Consider the following 17,529-nt stretch of genomic DNA (forward strand, 5'->3'; position numbering starts at 1 on the left):
GAGTTCTAGATTCTCTCCCTTCTTCCCTTCCCAATGCCCCACCACCATTGAGAAGGCACATGTGAAATCATGCAAAACATTTCAATAAGTTGTTATTAAAAAAAGCATAGATCCACCCCCCCGCAAAAAAAAAACCCTCAAGAAAAATAAAATTAAAAAAAGTATGCTTCAATCTGTATTTAGACACAATCAGTTCTTTCTCTCACTATGGATAGCATTTTCAATCAAAAGTCTTTAAAAGTTATCTTGGATCATTGTATTGCTGAGAATAGCAAAGTCACTCATAACTGATCATATATAATACTGCTATTGCTTTGTACAAAGTACACTTCATTTTTCATGAGCTCAAGAAAGTCTTTCCAGTTTTTTCTGAGAACACACTGCTCACCATTTAGTAAGCAACAGTATTCCATTATAATCACATACTACAATTTATTCAGCCATTTCTCAATTGATGAGCATCCCCTCAATTTCTAATTCTTTGACCCCAGAAAAGAGCTGCTATAAATGCTTTTGTAATCATAGGTCCTTTTTTCTTTCTTTTTTAAATCTCTTTTGGGATACATGTCTCGTAATGGTATTGTTAAACTAAAGAGTATGCATGATTTTATAGCCCTTTGGGCATAGTTCCAAATTGCTCTACAAAATCACTGAATCAGTTCACAAGTCCACCATTAATGTATTAATGTCTTATATTTCCTCCAATATCTGTCATTTTCTTTTCTGACTTATTGGGCAATCTAACAAATATGAGGTAGTACCTCAGAATAGTTTTAATTAGCATTTCTCTGATTTTGGATAGGATTTTTCAACATAAGTCCTTCAGAGTTGTCTTGGATCTTTTCTGTTGTTGAGAATAATAAAGTCATTCACAGCTGATCATCCTTTAATACTGCTGGTATTTTGTGCACATTACAATACAAAGCATAATTTTTCATATGGTTCCATCTGAAAACTGTTTATTTTTAAAAATCATTTATCAATTGGGGAATGGCTTTTTTTTTTTTTTTTAATAAATTTGATTCCGTTCCCTATATGTTTGAAAAAATGAGACATTAGAGAAACTGGCTACAAAATTCTTTTCAGAATAACCATTGCTAACTGTATTCCCCAATCTGTCCCCCATCTCATTTATTCTATTCTCTCTTTCCTTTTGTCATGTTTTTCCTCAAAAGTGCTTTGCTTCTGACTACACTCTCTCCCATTTCTGATTGCTCTTAAGCATAAGGTTTAATGAGCTTTTGGATATTTAGGCCATGATAATTAAAGTTACAGAGGAAAGATCTATACTCTAGGACAAGCCTTAGACAATCTTTCATACCACCTCACAACCAGCTGAGTCTGCATGTAAATCATCTAGCCTTTGCTTTGTATGTCTTACCTTAGCTCCTTCCAAAGGCAAATCGTGGCGTCTGTGTTTTCTCATAAGTACTTGATCAGAGCCTATCCTACTTTGCCTTCCGTTTATGTTTGAACTTGCAGTAAGTCCAGGTTTGGGTGAGCCATCCCCCAAGATTCGACATCCTAGCAATGGATTTGTCCCCAACACATCCCTGGGGCACCAGGCTTCAAGAGGCATGGGTTGGTCTCTGGAAGGTACACCTTCCAGATGATGGAAATGTCTACTTAATCTGTTGTCAGGTGGGATGGGAGGTGGTCTTTCAGGTGGAGGTGGTGGAGGATCTCTTAAGGGAGGTGGAGGTGCCGGCAGGGGTTTATCTTGCTTTCTCACCATGCATGGAGAAGACTGCATACACATAGGGGAGAAAAAAGAAATAGGGCTGCATTATGTTAAAAGTTTTTAAACATTTATTTTATTAAATTTCATTTCCTTGCCTTTTTCTGGTTAAAAAGGCTATTATTTTTGTGAGCTACTTAATAAGATCAAAGTGGAGCATATTATATTTTTATGCCATTTGTCAACATATTCCCTTAATCACAAATTCAACAACATTGGAAGCTAAATGAGAGAAGCCTAATGCTATATTTCATTATAACAGTTTTGGTGGTAGCAGTAAAATTCAGTATTTGAATTTAATGCTCATGGTTTTAAAAATTAAAAAAAGGACAAATAAAAATGTCCTAAGCAATGGTTTTGAATGATTAACACTAAAATAACCTAACAAAAATTATCTTTTTGCATAGTTCTGTAATTTAGCAGATTATGAGGAAAGACTTCGTTTGAAACACTTGAAAACAATATTCTAAAAAAGTTCTGCAAGTGTGCTCTCAGTACATTGGAGGTTCTTTTGTTATGCAAAATCTATGTAGCCTATAACCTTTCAGGAACATTAGAATTTTAAAATTTTTATTTTAATCATTATAATACAGTTCTACAGTAAGACACCTATGTTTTGGTTCTTTTGTCTCATCACTGAAAGATCAAGAACTTGAAAGTCTGATGGAATTATACACACTTTAAAGCATATTTTTCGCAGAGCACACAGGAATTCCATGTGCATTTCCAAAAAGAAAATTAGTCTGATTCTCTTAGAGGAAACATGATTTTTCTGCTAAATGAGCTCTCATGGCTGCAAGTGATCTTTAATTTTATGAAATTGATCTGATCTAGAAGAAGATAACTTATGTTTTTAAATATAAGAAAGCACTAGAGTAAAAAAAAAGGAATCTAATATGTGTATGCATCTGGCTAAAAATTACTAATAACTTTTAATGTTATCTAAAAACAAAACTATCAAGTAAAAGAAATTAAAAAGTACTAGAAATGATGTCTGAGGCAAAGTTTAAATTTAAATAAATTTTTGTTTTCAAAGATTGCTTCATAAAAACTTAAATGATTACTTTATCACTAAATTTAAGAAAACAAAATTCATAATATAATCTACTTTGTGAGTTTCATTAAATGACATGAATTTAATATAAAATCAGTATAACTATCATTGCTGGTATGTATTTATGATATAAGTAATTCTTTTGGTTAATTCAATCATATATAAAAACTACATATAATGTAAGTCATCTTGAAACCCAAAATCTGTTATACTTTAAGCCTTTATGCAAATATGTCACCACAATTTTCCTTTCGTGACACAATGAAAATGAATTTAAAATATTACTGGAAACTAGCATGTAATTTATTTTAATGCATATAATGACCTTTTAAATTAATTTTAATGCTCTGACATTTATTTTTGCAAATCAAAGGATAATTATAGGGACTTCCCTTCTGAAGAAAATGTAACTTCTATGATTTATCAAAATTCAAAATAATATTAGGAATCAGATTCTGTCTATCCAACAAAATATGAGGACAGGATACGGAATAAGAGTTTTTAAAATTAAAACTTATTATCATAAAATAATAATTATGTTACACATGGCTATATTAACGAAAACTTATTTACCTTTGGTGAACCGGTTGGGCTGCCACAGGGAGAACGAACTACACCTTTCTGAATGAGATCCAGGCGGGGAGGTACTGGTGGAAGGCTAAGATGTGGTATCTGAAGAGGATCTGGAAGTGGCTTTCGTCTTTGTGCAAGAGGAGAAGATCCAGGTGATGTCACTGGAGAATTCTGTCTTTCATTGCACTGTGAAAGAAAAACAGAATGAGACCATCCATTTACCTCACCTATGAAGTGCATGATTTTTGAGTAACTAAAAAAAAACTGATCTTGGTGACAAAAACTACTTTGTCTATCAGTTAACAAAATTCCTTTTGGTTCATGCTTAATGAAGATACTGACACTGTCCATCAAAGGTATGTTATTTAAAGAACATATTGCTACTTGAGATCCAGATTATATAAGTAAAGAAAATGTAAAGAAATTATATATATATATATATATATATATAAAATGTAAACATATGTATATATGTACACATATAGAGAAGTGTGTATGCATATATGTATCTGTGTATATAAACATATCAGAAAATATTTAAAAGTCTTAAATTGTCTGGAATTCTTTTCTATCGATATTTTTTATTTATATTGAAAAGTTTTTTCTTCTTTGTCCTTTCCTTTTTTTCATACTAAAGAAGTACAAAAAGAGAGGAGGAAAATATTCAGTAAAATTTATGTAATTTTTTAAAGCCAATATATTAAATAAGGAAAAACAATTTGTGCTCTCTAGTGAAGATTAGGCAAATATTTCAAATTACAAGATTTTTTATTTGTTGATTTTATGTTAAACTCTATTTTAGAAATCATCCTGCTGTTTTCTTGTACAATGTTCTGGTTTTGTTTGTTTTGCACTGTAGCAGCTCATGCAAGTCTTTCCAGGTTTCTCTGAAACCATGCCCCTGGACATTTCTTAAAACACAATAGTATTCCACCACAATCATATACTATCACTTGTTCATTCCCCAATTGATGGACATCTCCTCAATTTTAAATTCTTTGCCACCACAAAAAAGAATGGTTCTAATATTTATGTGCAGATGGGTTCTTTTCCTTTTTCTTTTATCTCTTTGAGATATAGTAGCATATAACATTTTTATTAAAGTCATGTGAAGCATGGTAATTAGTGAATATTTCTCTAATAAGATAATTGGGGCCACCAGCTGACAATTTAATTCTAGCTTTTACAATGTTTATAAAAGACTCAATTTTTGTATCAACATAGTTTGTTTTTAAAATCTGAAACATATGGTATAGTGAGAATTTGTGTGTGTTTAAATTCTTATTTAGGTATCCTACATATTTATTTGTCAACTTCTGATTTGAAAGTTCTAGCAGTTAAACAGAAGCACAAAGATCTCTCCTCAGAAAACATTATCAGACATAGGCTTCAACCATCTCACTGCATGCTGGATTGTCAAATCCTTGTGTTTTTGTGCAAACTAATGTCAGAAACAAAACAAAACAAAGTAATTGAAGCACAGTGAAATTTACTTTACATTTTTAAGTACTTTTTACTAAATACAGACTGGCAACAGTTCTATAACTAAGATGCTTAGAAAATTTCTTGATTATGTTTTTAGTGAAATTAATGTATGAAGACTACTGGTAATTCTTAGTTGAAGAAGGGAATAAAATGATAGACACAGTCATAATTCTAATGTAAAAGGAGTCTTTGTATTTATCATACAGGGAAGTTTCCATGAAGAAGGGTGAGGGAATTCTTGGGGTAGAAAAATCATTTATCATAAAGAAGGTAAAATTCTGTGACAAAGGGAAGACACATAACTGCTGAGGTAAACCAAAGCTATTTCAAGAGTACTTTATTGCCTTTCTTTAAGCCAGGTGTCTTTTAAAGGACTTACAAAACAAATAATAATTTTGAAGCAATGTTATCTTACAGTGTGTGCCCAAAGTTTTGTGTACAAATGTTAAAAAAGGATTAGTCAGTAGCTAATAGCATCCTATTTTGCAGAGCAATTGGCAATGCACAATTGATTATTAGAATTTGAGACAAGGGTTGTAATACAATAAGCTTATGTTTTAACAACTGTCAGATTCTCAGCCACTGTCCTAATTAAATATTTCTTCAAAACAAACATTCAAAAAAAAAAGATTGAAGAGTTGAAGGAAAAAATAAAACAAAACAGAAGTGAATGTTCAGCATGGTTGTTGCTCCAAAGAAATCAGGATCACTAAATGTCCTTTGAGGAACTTTTAAGGACATAATAAAGACCTCATTTTATTTAACATTTTAATCAAATGCTAATTTCCTGAACTAATCTGGTTAACAAATTAAATTTAAGTGACATTTATAAACCCTTTGGTATAGTTTCAATGATGTTTTAGGGCATCTTAATTCATCAATAGAGAAATATGGCTTGGTTCACACTGCATGTATTAAAAGAGAATTTTTTTTATCAATAAAATTATCAAGGAAAGTTCCCTACTTCAATTTTTCTGGAAAAAACACTTTTTAATTAGAATGATGTTGACCAAAATCTTTCAATAAAAATCAGATTTTACAGTACTTGGGCATAGCCAAATGTACCTTTCATTTCTATTCTTTTCTCATGTATTCATTTTCCCTTACTTCTCTGATTCTCCTTTCCCTCCATGGCTTCTTTTTTAGGTTTCCTTTAACCTGTCAATGGCACACAGGGAACAACTTGGCTATCTAGTGGTACTAAGGACTAATGGAGGCTGCTGACATCTGCTTGTCCTTCTGTGTTCAGAACTCTTATTTTCCCTTGCTGATATATCAGTCTTTGCAGATTGGAAATCTGGCTATGAGCAAGAAACTCATTATAAAAATATTCGGTGAGAATCAATAGAGTACTAAAAATGAAAAGGACCTTTGAGATCCTAGTCAGTCATCATCAAATTCAACACCTTCCTTTTATAGCTGATAAAATAAACATGAAGATTCTAAGTTTTCTGCTAGGACTAGTCAGCTCTCCTGATTTCTAATTCCACCAAAAATTAATTGCTAATTTAGAAAAGACCATTTACTGAATCAAATTCACATAGTTATACCAAATTCCTCACATTCTAAATAATGGGCTGGAAATAATTTGTGAAACAGATTATTAATATAACACAAGGTCCAACTATGAAAATTCTTGGGTCAGAGTTCCAAGAAACCCTTATGATGCACTAGGATCACTTAACTCCAAAACCAGCAGGCCCCTTCAGCTTTGTACATATAATTGGAACCAGGGCTTATACTTAGTACAATTCATTGTTTTCACAGAAGTTATTATGTACTATTCTCTGAAGCACTAATTCAATTTGAAGCATTACAATAGCTGGAAGTAGATTTAAAACAGTAATTTTATGGAGGGCGTACTAGTTTAGGAAAGAGAAAATAGGCTTTACTTGTTGCGTCAATGAAATTCATTGTCTGTAGCTTGTTATTTTTTTTTCCAGATTCTTTATACACTGCAATTAAATTTTCAAGAAAAAAATAAATAACCAAATACTGCCTTACAGACACTAATGCAAGTTGTTTTTTTTTTTTTTTTTTTTTTTTTTTACAAAATCTGTAGCTATTCATACCAATAATTATACTACTGTGGTAATAAAATTATCCACTACTATTAACTGGTTGTGAAATTCATATTCAGTGACAATTTACATGTAACATTTTAAAATAATTTTGAAATAAGATACCCCAGTGAAGCCAACAGAATTCATTGTTTAAAGTGAATGACTAAGTTTCAAACAAAAAAACCTAAAACTAAACAAAACCTAAAAAAGCAACTGATAGTATATAAATGGACAAAGATCCTGACTTGGACACAGGAAAATCTGACAATCAAGACACTTATTACCGGTTTGATCATGGACAAATTATTTAATTTTGTCCTTGTTTATAAAAGGTCATATTATAATATACAAAAGAATCATTTTTACTTCAGAATTATTAAGGCTTTGGAAGATTCTACATGGATTATTTTGGAAAGTCAGATATAGATTTACCAGCTTGATTAGTAACAAAAAAATTTGTCTCTTTTTTTGTGTGAAGCAAGATGAGAGCAAGGGGAGGAAAGAGAAAGGAAAATGTTCATATATTTTAGATTTGAATTTGTTTAGCTTTAAGTTAGAGAAACATTTTTTTTCATTGTTTCTTTTTAAGAGAAAGCCAAAATAAGTATATTCAATAGATTCAAATTGAGAAGTCAAAAGAATAACTCAATTCCTTTTTGCTAGTTCATATCAAAGACTAAGTTCCAGATTCATAACTAAGAAGCCCGAACATATATAGAATTTCATTGTTATTCCTTCCCAACTCACCTACTTGACTGATTAGTATGTTACTAACTAAATCTGACTCTTTAAACTCCTAAGATCATATACTTCAATCATACCTTCACAAATATTCTGGATTCCCATATCTTCCAATACATTTAAGGAAATCCTAGAGGCAATTAGTTGTCATAGTAGATAGAGTATTGCTCCCAAATTCAGGAATATCTGAATTTAATTTAGGGATCAGCTATTTACTAATTCTATGACCTTGGGCAAGTAACAGCCCCTGTCTGACTCAGTTTCTCCACTATAAAATGGGGATAATCATAATAATATCCAGCAATATTGTGTGTATCAAATGAGATAAAATTTGTAAAACAGCACAATGATTGACCCATGACAGACACCTAATAAACTTTCTTTCCTTACCTCCTTCCTTCCTTCCTTTTTTTCTTTCCTCCTTCCTTCCTTCCTTCTTTTCTCTTCTTTCTCCATTTCTTATTCCTTTCCCAATTCTAGGGACTTTCTCAATATCTAGGCCACTGAATGTTGCTAACATTAAGTTAGAACTTGACCCACTAAAAACTTGTGGGTTTTGATCCTTCCTGGGGCAATTTTGATTTTTTAATATACTTCATTCTAAATTTTATATCTTCTGTACAAAATTGGGAGATTTTCCTGCCTTGGAGCAGGAAGAAACTTAGTAGTTATCTATTGTGTTCCCTTTTAAGTAATCAAAGCATGGCCTAGAGGAATTGTAATTTTTGCTTAAATTTATAAAATAAAATGGCAGAGTCAGGATTTAAATCCAGGTCTTTTGACTTTAAAGTTAGAGTTCTTTCCATTTCAGTACACCAAATGTCTTCCTCCAAATGAACATTATATTGTTTTAAAATTAAGATTAAACAAAAATTACCAAAATTTCTTGCAATCTGAATTGCTTATAGAGACATTGATGAAATTACAACCTCATAAAGCAGAGGTAGGAATTCAAAACAAAAGTGACTGACAATACTAAAATAATATTCCTATTCTACTCTCACACAAATATATAACAAAAGCCACCAAAAGAATACCTGAAGAACTACAATACACTTGGAAACACATGTTTTTGTGGACTGTGGGAAAATGAGCTCTTTTATTTCTTCTAACTGAAAACCACCAGGAAGTAATTGAAGTGCCAGTAAAATAGGGGTGCAAGTTTGAGAAATAAACGATTATTCTGTTTCATCAGTTCATGCCCATGCCATATTTATTTCCCCCCAAGTAATGACTACCGAATTCTGTCTAACTCTTCCATTTTATAGAATAGAAAAGATTGAACTGACTTGCCAATGGTCATGTAGATAATGAGCAGGAAAGTCAGAATTCAAACTCATGTCCTTTTACTCTTACTTCAGGGTTCTTTGTCACATAAAGTATATAGCCTTCTCTCACACAATTTTCATTGTACCTATTCTCTCCACTTGTCTATCTGCTGAATTTCAGCCATCTTGCAAAGTTCAACTCAATTGCAGGAAGTCTTTTCCCAATTCCCACTGATTTGATTTAAAAAGAAAAACAAAAAACTAATATGCATGGATTTCCCATAGCACTATACACTCTTCTACTGCACTTAAGTAATATTATCTATTATATGAGTTATTTGCATTCATGCCTGCATATTCTCTCAAGAAAGGATGTGAGTCTTATCTACAGTTTTTATTTCCTTCAGGGCTGTGCACAGAGGCTTTTTATTTTTTATTTTTTTGGGGGGGATACTTAATAAATGTTTATTGATATATATATATTTTTAGTCACACCTTATCCAGATAAGGAAACAACAACCTCTGGGAAAAAAGATTTGGAGGACTATAAAAATGGCACTAGTACTAACCAATGGAAAAAAAGTTGGATTTGTGTTATTTCTGACCATATCATTCAACTGAAATGTCTCTCTCTCCAGTCACCAGTGAAAAACTTAACAGTTTTTGTCAATCTTCATCTTTTTTAATATCTCTCTGCAGCATTAAACACTGGTCACATATTCTAAAAATGTTTTCCTCTAAGAGTTTTAATACAACCTCTCTTGGTACACTCATGGTTTGAATGCTCTTTCTCAAGCTTTTTTTTTTTTTTTTTTTTTTTTTGCTGGATTATCACTCATGTTAGACTAATTAACAATAAGTATGTACAAGACAAGTACTAAGTCTTGTCTTTTTTGCCTACATTTCCTCACTAAGAAGTCTCACCAGTTCCTACAGTTAAATCATCACCTCTCTATAGAAGACCCCCAAATGTAGAAATTGTGAACTAATTTCTCTGCTAGTTATGAAATAGCTCATATAAATGTTAAGAAATGAATGTTCCATAGCTATCTTAAACCCAACATATATCAAACACAAATCATGTCTACCATCCCAAAATAGTAACAACCACAACCAAATCACTTTGCTTACAAAACTTCACTTTTTATCGTTAAAAGCATTACTACCCTTCTAGTAATTCAGGTTCAACAACTCAGTGTCATTCTCACCTCCTCAATCTCACTCACCTCATATATCCATTTGCTACCCATCCTTTAGAGTCAAGATCAAATGCTACTTCCATTCCAGGAAACCTATACTGATTTCTGCAACTGTATCCCCTTCCATCTAAATACCTTTCATTTAATAAAAATTTATTAGAATTTATTATTCATTAAACTAGCTTACTATGGAGATATCATATTCCATCTTATGCTGTAGATATTTATTTGCACGTCTCAAATCCCCTATTAGGCCATAAAAAGATTTTTGTTTTTGTTTTGCTGAGACAATTGGGGTTAAGTGAATTGCCCAGGATCACAAAGCTAGGAAGTCTTTTAAGTATCTGAGGCCATATTTGAACTCAGGTCCTCCTGACTTCAGGACTGGTGCTCTATCTACTGTGCCCACTAGCTGCCCCAACCATAAAGTTTTTAAAGGCAAATTGTCTTAATCATTTATATCCTTATAGAATCCTCAAGGACACAGATAAAGAAGAACCAGTAGGTAAAGCTTTATATAATAGTTAAGAGAGATGACATGTTATACTTAATACAGGGTTAGTCTTAAGGGTTTAAGTCCTGACTTTGACAGGTACTTTACTATATGATAATGAGCAAGTAACTCTCAGTACTCTAAGCAAATCACTAAGATCATAAGTTGTAGTCATATTGATGATTTGCATCATTGATGAGAATTTAATTCTCATAACTCTAGAACCTTCCCATATTTCTACCCTGGAAAGTATTTTAAGATTAGACTATATAATTATAACTTCCTCATTTCATGTATAAGGAAGTAGGCTAAAAGAAGAAACAAGACTTGCTCAAAGTCACATAGTTATTAAGTGGCAGAATTTCCACTGTGACTCAATTATGTAATTCAATGCACACACATTTTTAGACTTCAGCTTAGGGCAAGTAAAAATCTTAGTTGAGATGCTAAATGATTATGGTGGTTAAGGAGTTTACAGATAGGGTTTGGTGAAATTCTAAAATAAATTAATGCATGGTACTCAACTGTTAAATTAGATGATAACAAAAACTAATTATAAATAGCAGGTAAAGTCTCTTGGAACATGATGTTTTTAGGATAATCATATCTGGAATGCCTGTAGTAAAACTTTTTCTCTACATTTGAGAGGTGGAAGGAGGTTAGTGGTATAAAAAAACTATTAATCAAAGTTTAAATGTTATATTCATTTGAATTATCTATTCTTACTTTAATGAGTATTTCTTTTTCTCTCTGAAAAGCTTTCATAACTTCTTTTAAGATGGAAATGACAAAACTTTGGTGAGAAGCTACCAGTATTTTGTCTATGGAGATTATAATGAGAGAATATAAAATTTCATCTTATTAGCAAATGAAGAATATAAAAATTATGGAATTAGGACTTTTCCAAGGCAATAGTTGTTAACTTCTTTTTTCTTATTAGCTAAAATGTACTTTCATTTTAGGTGATGTATATCATACAATAATGGCCTCAGGATTATTTTTTACAGATATAGTTTTCATCTTTATTCAAGAAAACTAGCCATTGACAATGATGAACACTCTACTAATAAATTTTTAATTCTAAAGGACTATTTCCTTTTAACCTGGTATCATCATTGGCCATCTCTCTCTTGCCAATGAATTCAAATTTAATTTTATCTTAGCCCAAGAACAGAATTATTAGGTAAATAAAATATAGTATGTTTAAAACTCAAATATAAATTACTTATGAATAATTTGTAACATAGGTCATTTTCATCATGTGACAGTAAGAGAGCCAACTATGTTGAATGAGTTTTGGTGGGCAAAGTGAAAGCATTTTAAACTGGGAAGGGATGAAGAAACTGGGATCAGGGAAAGCATCACAGTTTTAAAGAAAAGATTTTCAAAAGGTTTAAATGGAGATGGGAAGAAGAGAAAGGCTGGCCCAATATAGGTATAGGGAAGAGCTGGAGCAAAGGGATGGAGATGTGAAGAGGAAAGTGAGAACCACTAGTTTACAATGTAGCTAAAATGTTCAGAATGTAAGACAAGAGATCAGTTTACCTAACTTATTTTATTCTACTAAGAGATGAGTGCTTTTAATTCACTTAGTAATAGGAGAAAAAGTACAAAGATCATGCTGTTAAAAACTTGAGTTGTCTCTTTTTTCCTGGCAATATGGAGTCTTCCAAGGTTATCATAATGATTCACATTTATATATTCCTTTAAGATTTATAAAATGCTTTCTTTCCAGAAGCATAAAGAAGGTAGTACAACTGTTACACTTACTAAAGATGAGGGAACAAAAGCACATAGACATTAAATGACTTGTCCCTGGTCACAAAGATAATAAACAGAAAAGGTGGGTGCTGAACCCAAGCCTCCAAACTATAGCCCTTTTGCCTACATCTCATTCTCTTCAAACAAACAAACAGACAGACAAAAAAGGAGATTAGGACAGAGAATTAAGGTATGGCAAATGCAGAGGCAGCAAAATCATCAACTCTAAAGTATTTAGTACAGAGACACACAGTATTCTATATATTATACCACTTGAAGACATTACTGCATGCTCAGGATAAAAATTAATGATCATAACTATGACTGACCATAAAGTAAAGATTAAATTATGGTTCTCATGCATGTACTAAGACATGTAATAGATTTTCACAAGTTTTATCTCAAAATTTCCTGCACATTATAAAAGGCTTTGAAATCCAAGATGAATTTAAAGTAACACTAAAAAGCATATAAGTAAACAGTACAATAGTTTTCCCCCTGAGGCAATTGGGGTTAAGTGACTTGCCCAGGATCACACAGTTAGGACGCGTTAAATGTCTGAGGCCAGATGTGAACTCAGGTGCTCCTGACTTTAGAGTTGGTGCTCTATCCACTGCGTCACCTAGCTGCCCCATAAATAAAAATTTTCAAAGGCAAATAGAAACAAGACAGTATTAATTTCTCCATGTAAGAGTTCTGATAAAACTAGTGGGCAAAAAATTTCTCAAAGATATTTGCTATGTTAAGTGGTTTGGATTTCATTTATGTCTTAGCCAAAGACAGAATATCAGCAGGAAACCTTCTTTTAAAATGAATGTGTGTGAAATCAGAAAGAGTAATGTAATCTAACAAATTACTAGCACTGCTTTTGGCAATAGCCCAGACTTTTCTTGAAGTCCTCCACTGACACACTAAACAGCATCAAGCCCCAATTATCTTGTGAATCCTGACAGCTCCAGAACACATATGGTTATATGATTTCTTGGAAAGAATCTATATCATCCTCCAATTATAAAAATAGTAACACAGCTTTTTTCCAGGAAAGCAATCCATTTGGGCTACAATACAGCTATATATTGCATTTACTTAACTATATATTACATGGAAGCTGTTTTACTCTAAGTTTAGAAATTTTTTAAAAAACAAATTGTTTTTAACTTTATGCCCTGAATATTGTGATGGTAATGGAAATGAATTCCACAAATGAAGTCTAAAGAGTTCTATCATATAACACCCAAAGGCATGATGGCATTAAAAATATGGAAAAAATAACATACTTGCAAATAGGAAGGCATATTTTTATTGCAAATGGAAAATGCTGATCATGACAGAGGAGGAAGATGAGAAGAATAGTAGAAATGACAGGTGAAAAAATTTGAACAGTCTGAGTAAATGATGAAGACAAATCATTGAGAGAATGAGACATTTTTTAAAATGAAGACACAGAATGAGTCACAAACCAGAGAGTCTGATGTTACAGATTGGAGAAATTCATGCCAAAAAATGAGTATCTGATGTATGTGTATCACCTCTGCTATGAGACTGAGCTGAACAAAAAGCATATGATGATTCAATAAAAAGAGTAATGGCCTTTTATTTATACAGTGAAGCAGGAAGGTAAAACAGAATCTTAGCTAGTGACTCTTGAGATCTAAATCCTAGCAACCATTTGTGTTACCTTGATGAAGTTTTGATTCTCAATGTCAATGTATCTAACAGTTGAAAGAAAACTCTTATTATGGGCATAACCAGAGAATAAGCATGATAAGATATGGATAGTAAGCAACTATCTCTCTTGCCCTCTCCTTATCCCTCCCTCTTGCCTTCCTACCTGCCTGTCTTCGTCTTCCTTCCTTCCTTCTTTTCTTTCTTCCTTCCTTCCTTCCTCCCTCCTTTCCTCCTCTCCTTGTCCCTCTCTCTCTTCCTCTCCCCCCTCTCACACATACATATCCCTTCCCCTTGCTTTACTCTAAGTCAAAAATAATTACACTAATTATTAAATGAGTCACTTCTTTAATAACTAACCAGTCCAGTATTAGATTTTAATTCGTAATTTACAATATAAGACTTTGAAAGAATGATTTTTATAGAAAATAAGTACAAAGTTGAATTTCCTAAGTCCACTTGAAAGCTTGTTTGTACTGCTATAGATCTCCAGAAGAAATAAAGCTTTTTTTTTTTTTTTTGACTGGACTGCCAATCCTTAAATACCATCATAACTTCCACAAAATCAAAACTGTGGAGAGATATAGTAAACATATAAGATTGTTGAAATGGTATAAGATGTATCATGTAGGAAGTGTATAGTCAGAAAACAGGATGACAATGCAGTAAGAAAGGATAACAAAATGGATAGCTAAGTGATACAATGGTTCCTTAGAAATTATAAATCCTATAACAAGGTCTACAATACACTGAGTAGATTCTCTGTGAATTTAAAGGAGGAAATGGAAAAAAAATACAATAAGAAAAAAAATATTGGCCAGTTCAATATACCAAAGAAGAAAGGGCCAGTGTTAATGAAAACACAATACTCATTGGGTCATCAAGGACATACATGACCAAATAAAATGGTTCATTCATATAAAGTTAAAAAAAAAAAAAAGAATTACCTGATAGATAGCTAAGTGCTATGTTGCTATCTAAAAAAAAATGACAAATGATATAGAAGATGGCCCCAGCTGTATTAGGTAGATCCTCTATTGAGGATCTAATATGAACAAAAATACTTAATGAGAGGGAAATGGTTGTATTTTGCACCAGTGGAAGGAATTAACTATATTTATTATATCATAGATAGAAAGTACCAGAGTAAAGAGAAACTCATTGAATAGTCTAGCTCAATGAAAAAATAAAAAACAAATACTCAATAGTCTATTCAAGTAGACTAAATCTGCTTTAGAAATCCAATTCATCAAACATTTATCAAGTATCTCTATATTATCAGCACTGTGCTAAAATATGTGGGAAGTTAAAAAATATAAAAGTCCCTGTTGTCATTAAACCTACTATTTACAAGAGGGAGACTGGCATATGAATCAGATACAGATAATATAAAACTGAACACTTAAATGAGTGGCAGAGATATTAATTATTAAAATACTGAATATGAAAATAAATATCTAAAATTTAAGGAGTTATAGGTAATACAAACAAGTTATTCAGCTTAGCTAGGGTTATTTAGGGAAACCATTAATTAATTAGTTATTGGAAGAACTAGTCATTACTAGAAAAGAAAAGAGGAGTTAATTCAAAGGGGTTTTAGAAAAAAATCATGGATTCCTATTTTTTGGAATTAGAGAAACTATATCAGAGAATTCTTTAGGGAAGAGTTCTAGTATACAAACTCAAAAAACCCCAAAAAACAAACAGAGAACAGTGACAGAAAAAATAGCATAGATAGCTGGAAAAGTCAGTCTAATGAAAATATAACAAGTCAATGGCAATCAATAGAATGGGAGAGCCCATAAAAGCAGCAATCAGACATATAAAACAACATATAATTCTCAATGTTATAGAGAAAAGTAAATACAACCCCCCCCACAATAATGAAATGTTCTATTTTTTTAAAACTCAGATTCAGCAAACTAATTAAGTGAATATACGTTTCAAAAACAGATATTATTGTGTACTAGAAAGAACATTTAACTAGGAATCACAAAACCTAGGTTTCACTAGTGCTATCAATAATGGATTAGATTTTGGTTTTCTCTTCTGAGAAAACCTGGATTCAATAATCTCTTAATATTCCTGCCAGATCTAACTTTTTCTGATTTTTGTAAATGAAAAAACATTACTAACAACTTTCCTTATATATAAATTTAATACACTGAAAAAGTTGGGTTTTTAGTTCTACTTAAATAGAATCAGTAGTCACATGGACAAGTAGATGAACTCTTTTTTGAATGAGAATATACAAACTGAAGTTTTATCCAACTTTTCAAAAAAGATATGCTGCTTTAAACAGCAACTGATTGGAAATCTGCATTAAGCATGTTTAATATCTCATGTTTGCTTTCAGTGGTGGGATGGAGGCTTTCTACAACAAAGAGATGACAACATTTCTAATGCTTAAACTTTTAAGAAATAGATTTTACTGTGATATGATATACAGAGATTGAAATTTAATTACATATTACAGGATATATTTAATTATTGCAGACAGATGAGAGCAGTCAGGGAAACTTGTCTCAGATGATTGCCTAACTTAAAAAAAAAAGACTACAAGAGTTTCGTTGTTGGTTAAAACAAACAAAATAAACAAAAACGTTGTTAAAGTAATAATTCTCCATAAAATAATTTTACTCTTAGACTTAGGATAACTTACACTGCTAGGTAATCTATTCAATATAACTTCAAAAATAGCCAGGGACTTAGAATATTGTGAGTTTGGGAATGAAGAGTAAGATGAGTAATTCTTGGGTGAAGAGTCAGTAGTAATTTGAAAACACACAAAAAATCCTACAACCCCCTTCCCCCCACAAATAAAAAAGGTTAGTTCCTTGATGGGAAGCCTAAAGTCAGCCAGGTAGAGCAAATCACATGTAAATCTGTGATGGGTTCTGAGTCTGAGAAGAACAACCAAGGTGATCTGTTTTTGTCTCACCCTTCTTTGAACATTTTGCTTTATTCTCTTTGCCTACTTATCCCCTCCTTCTACTCTTAGTCTTCTCTACCTATTGACCTGTTCTTCCATTATGTTTCTTTCCCATTTTTATTTAATGGGTATTAAAATACCCATTATTTTATTTTATTACCCATTTATTGAAGTTTGTACTATTTTCTTGGTAGTCAAATCCTGGGAATAAGGCTCAAAAGAGCCAGAAGAAAGAAGTGGGTCACCATAATGTGTATGCTTGATCAGAATAGCTAACAGGCATACTATATGAAAGCAGTCAGAATAACTAATAGTGTCAGAAAAGTTAAATAGAGATGAGGTTGGACAATCAAGATATAATGTATCAGGGCATATCAACCAAAGGATTTATTCAACATTAATGATTACACTGACCTTTAAACACAAAATCATCTTGGGGACACATTCTATTTATGGTTCGTAACATTTTTTCTTGGACTTAAATGTACCCCATTGCTAAGTATTAGACTTTTGGTTCCATTTTTCAAACAGAATCAAGAGTCACACCGACAATCTGG

At 32.0% G+C, this 17,529-nt stretch overlaps 1 protein-coding gene across 4 annotated transcripts in view; it reads right to left on the reverse strand.

Annotated features, from left to right (window-relative positions):
* CBLB (Cbl proto-oncogene B) overlaps positions 1 to 17,529 on the reverse strand; it is a 222,083-nt gene that overhangs the window by 69,526 nt on the left and 135,028 nt on the right. For all 4 annotated transcript variants that reach the window (XM_051985227.1, XM_051985226.1, XM_051985224.1 and 1 more), the window contains exons 11-12: positions 3,366 to 3,551; positions 1,382 to 1,747 (exon numbers count right to left, since the gene is read on the reverse strand). In XM_051985227.1, the coding sequence (XP_051841187.1) occupies positions 1,382 to 1,747; positions 3,366 to 3,551 (552 nt within the window). The remainder of the gene's footprint in view (positions 1 to 1,381; positions 1,748 to 3,365; positions 3,552 to 17,529) is intronic.

This window comes from Antechinus flavipes, chromosome 3 (assembly GCF_016432865.1).
Source record: "Antechinus flavipes isolate AdamAnt ecotype Samford, QLD, Australia chromosome 3, AdamAnt_v2, whole genome shotgun sequence".
NCBI classification, from domain to species: domain Eukaryota; kingdom Metazoa; phylum Chordata; class Mammalia; order Dasyuromorphia; family Dasyuridae; genus Antechinus; species Antechinus flavipes.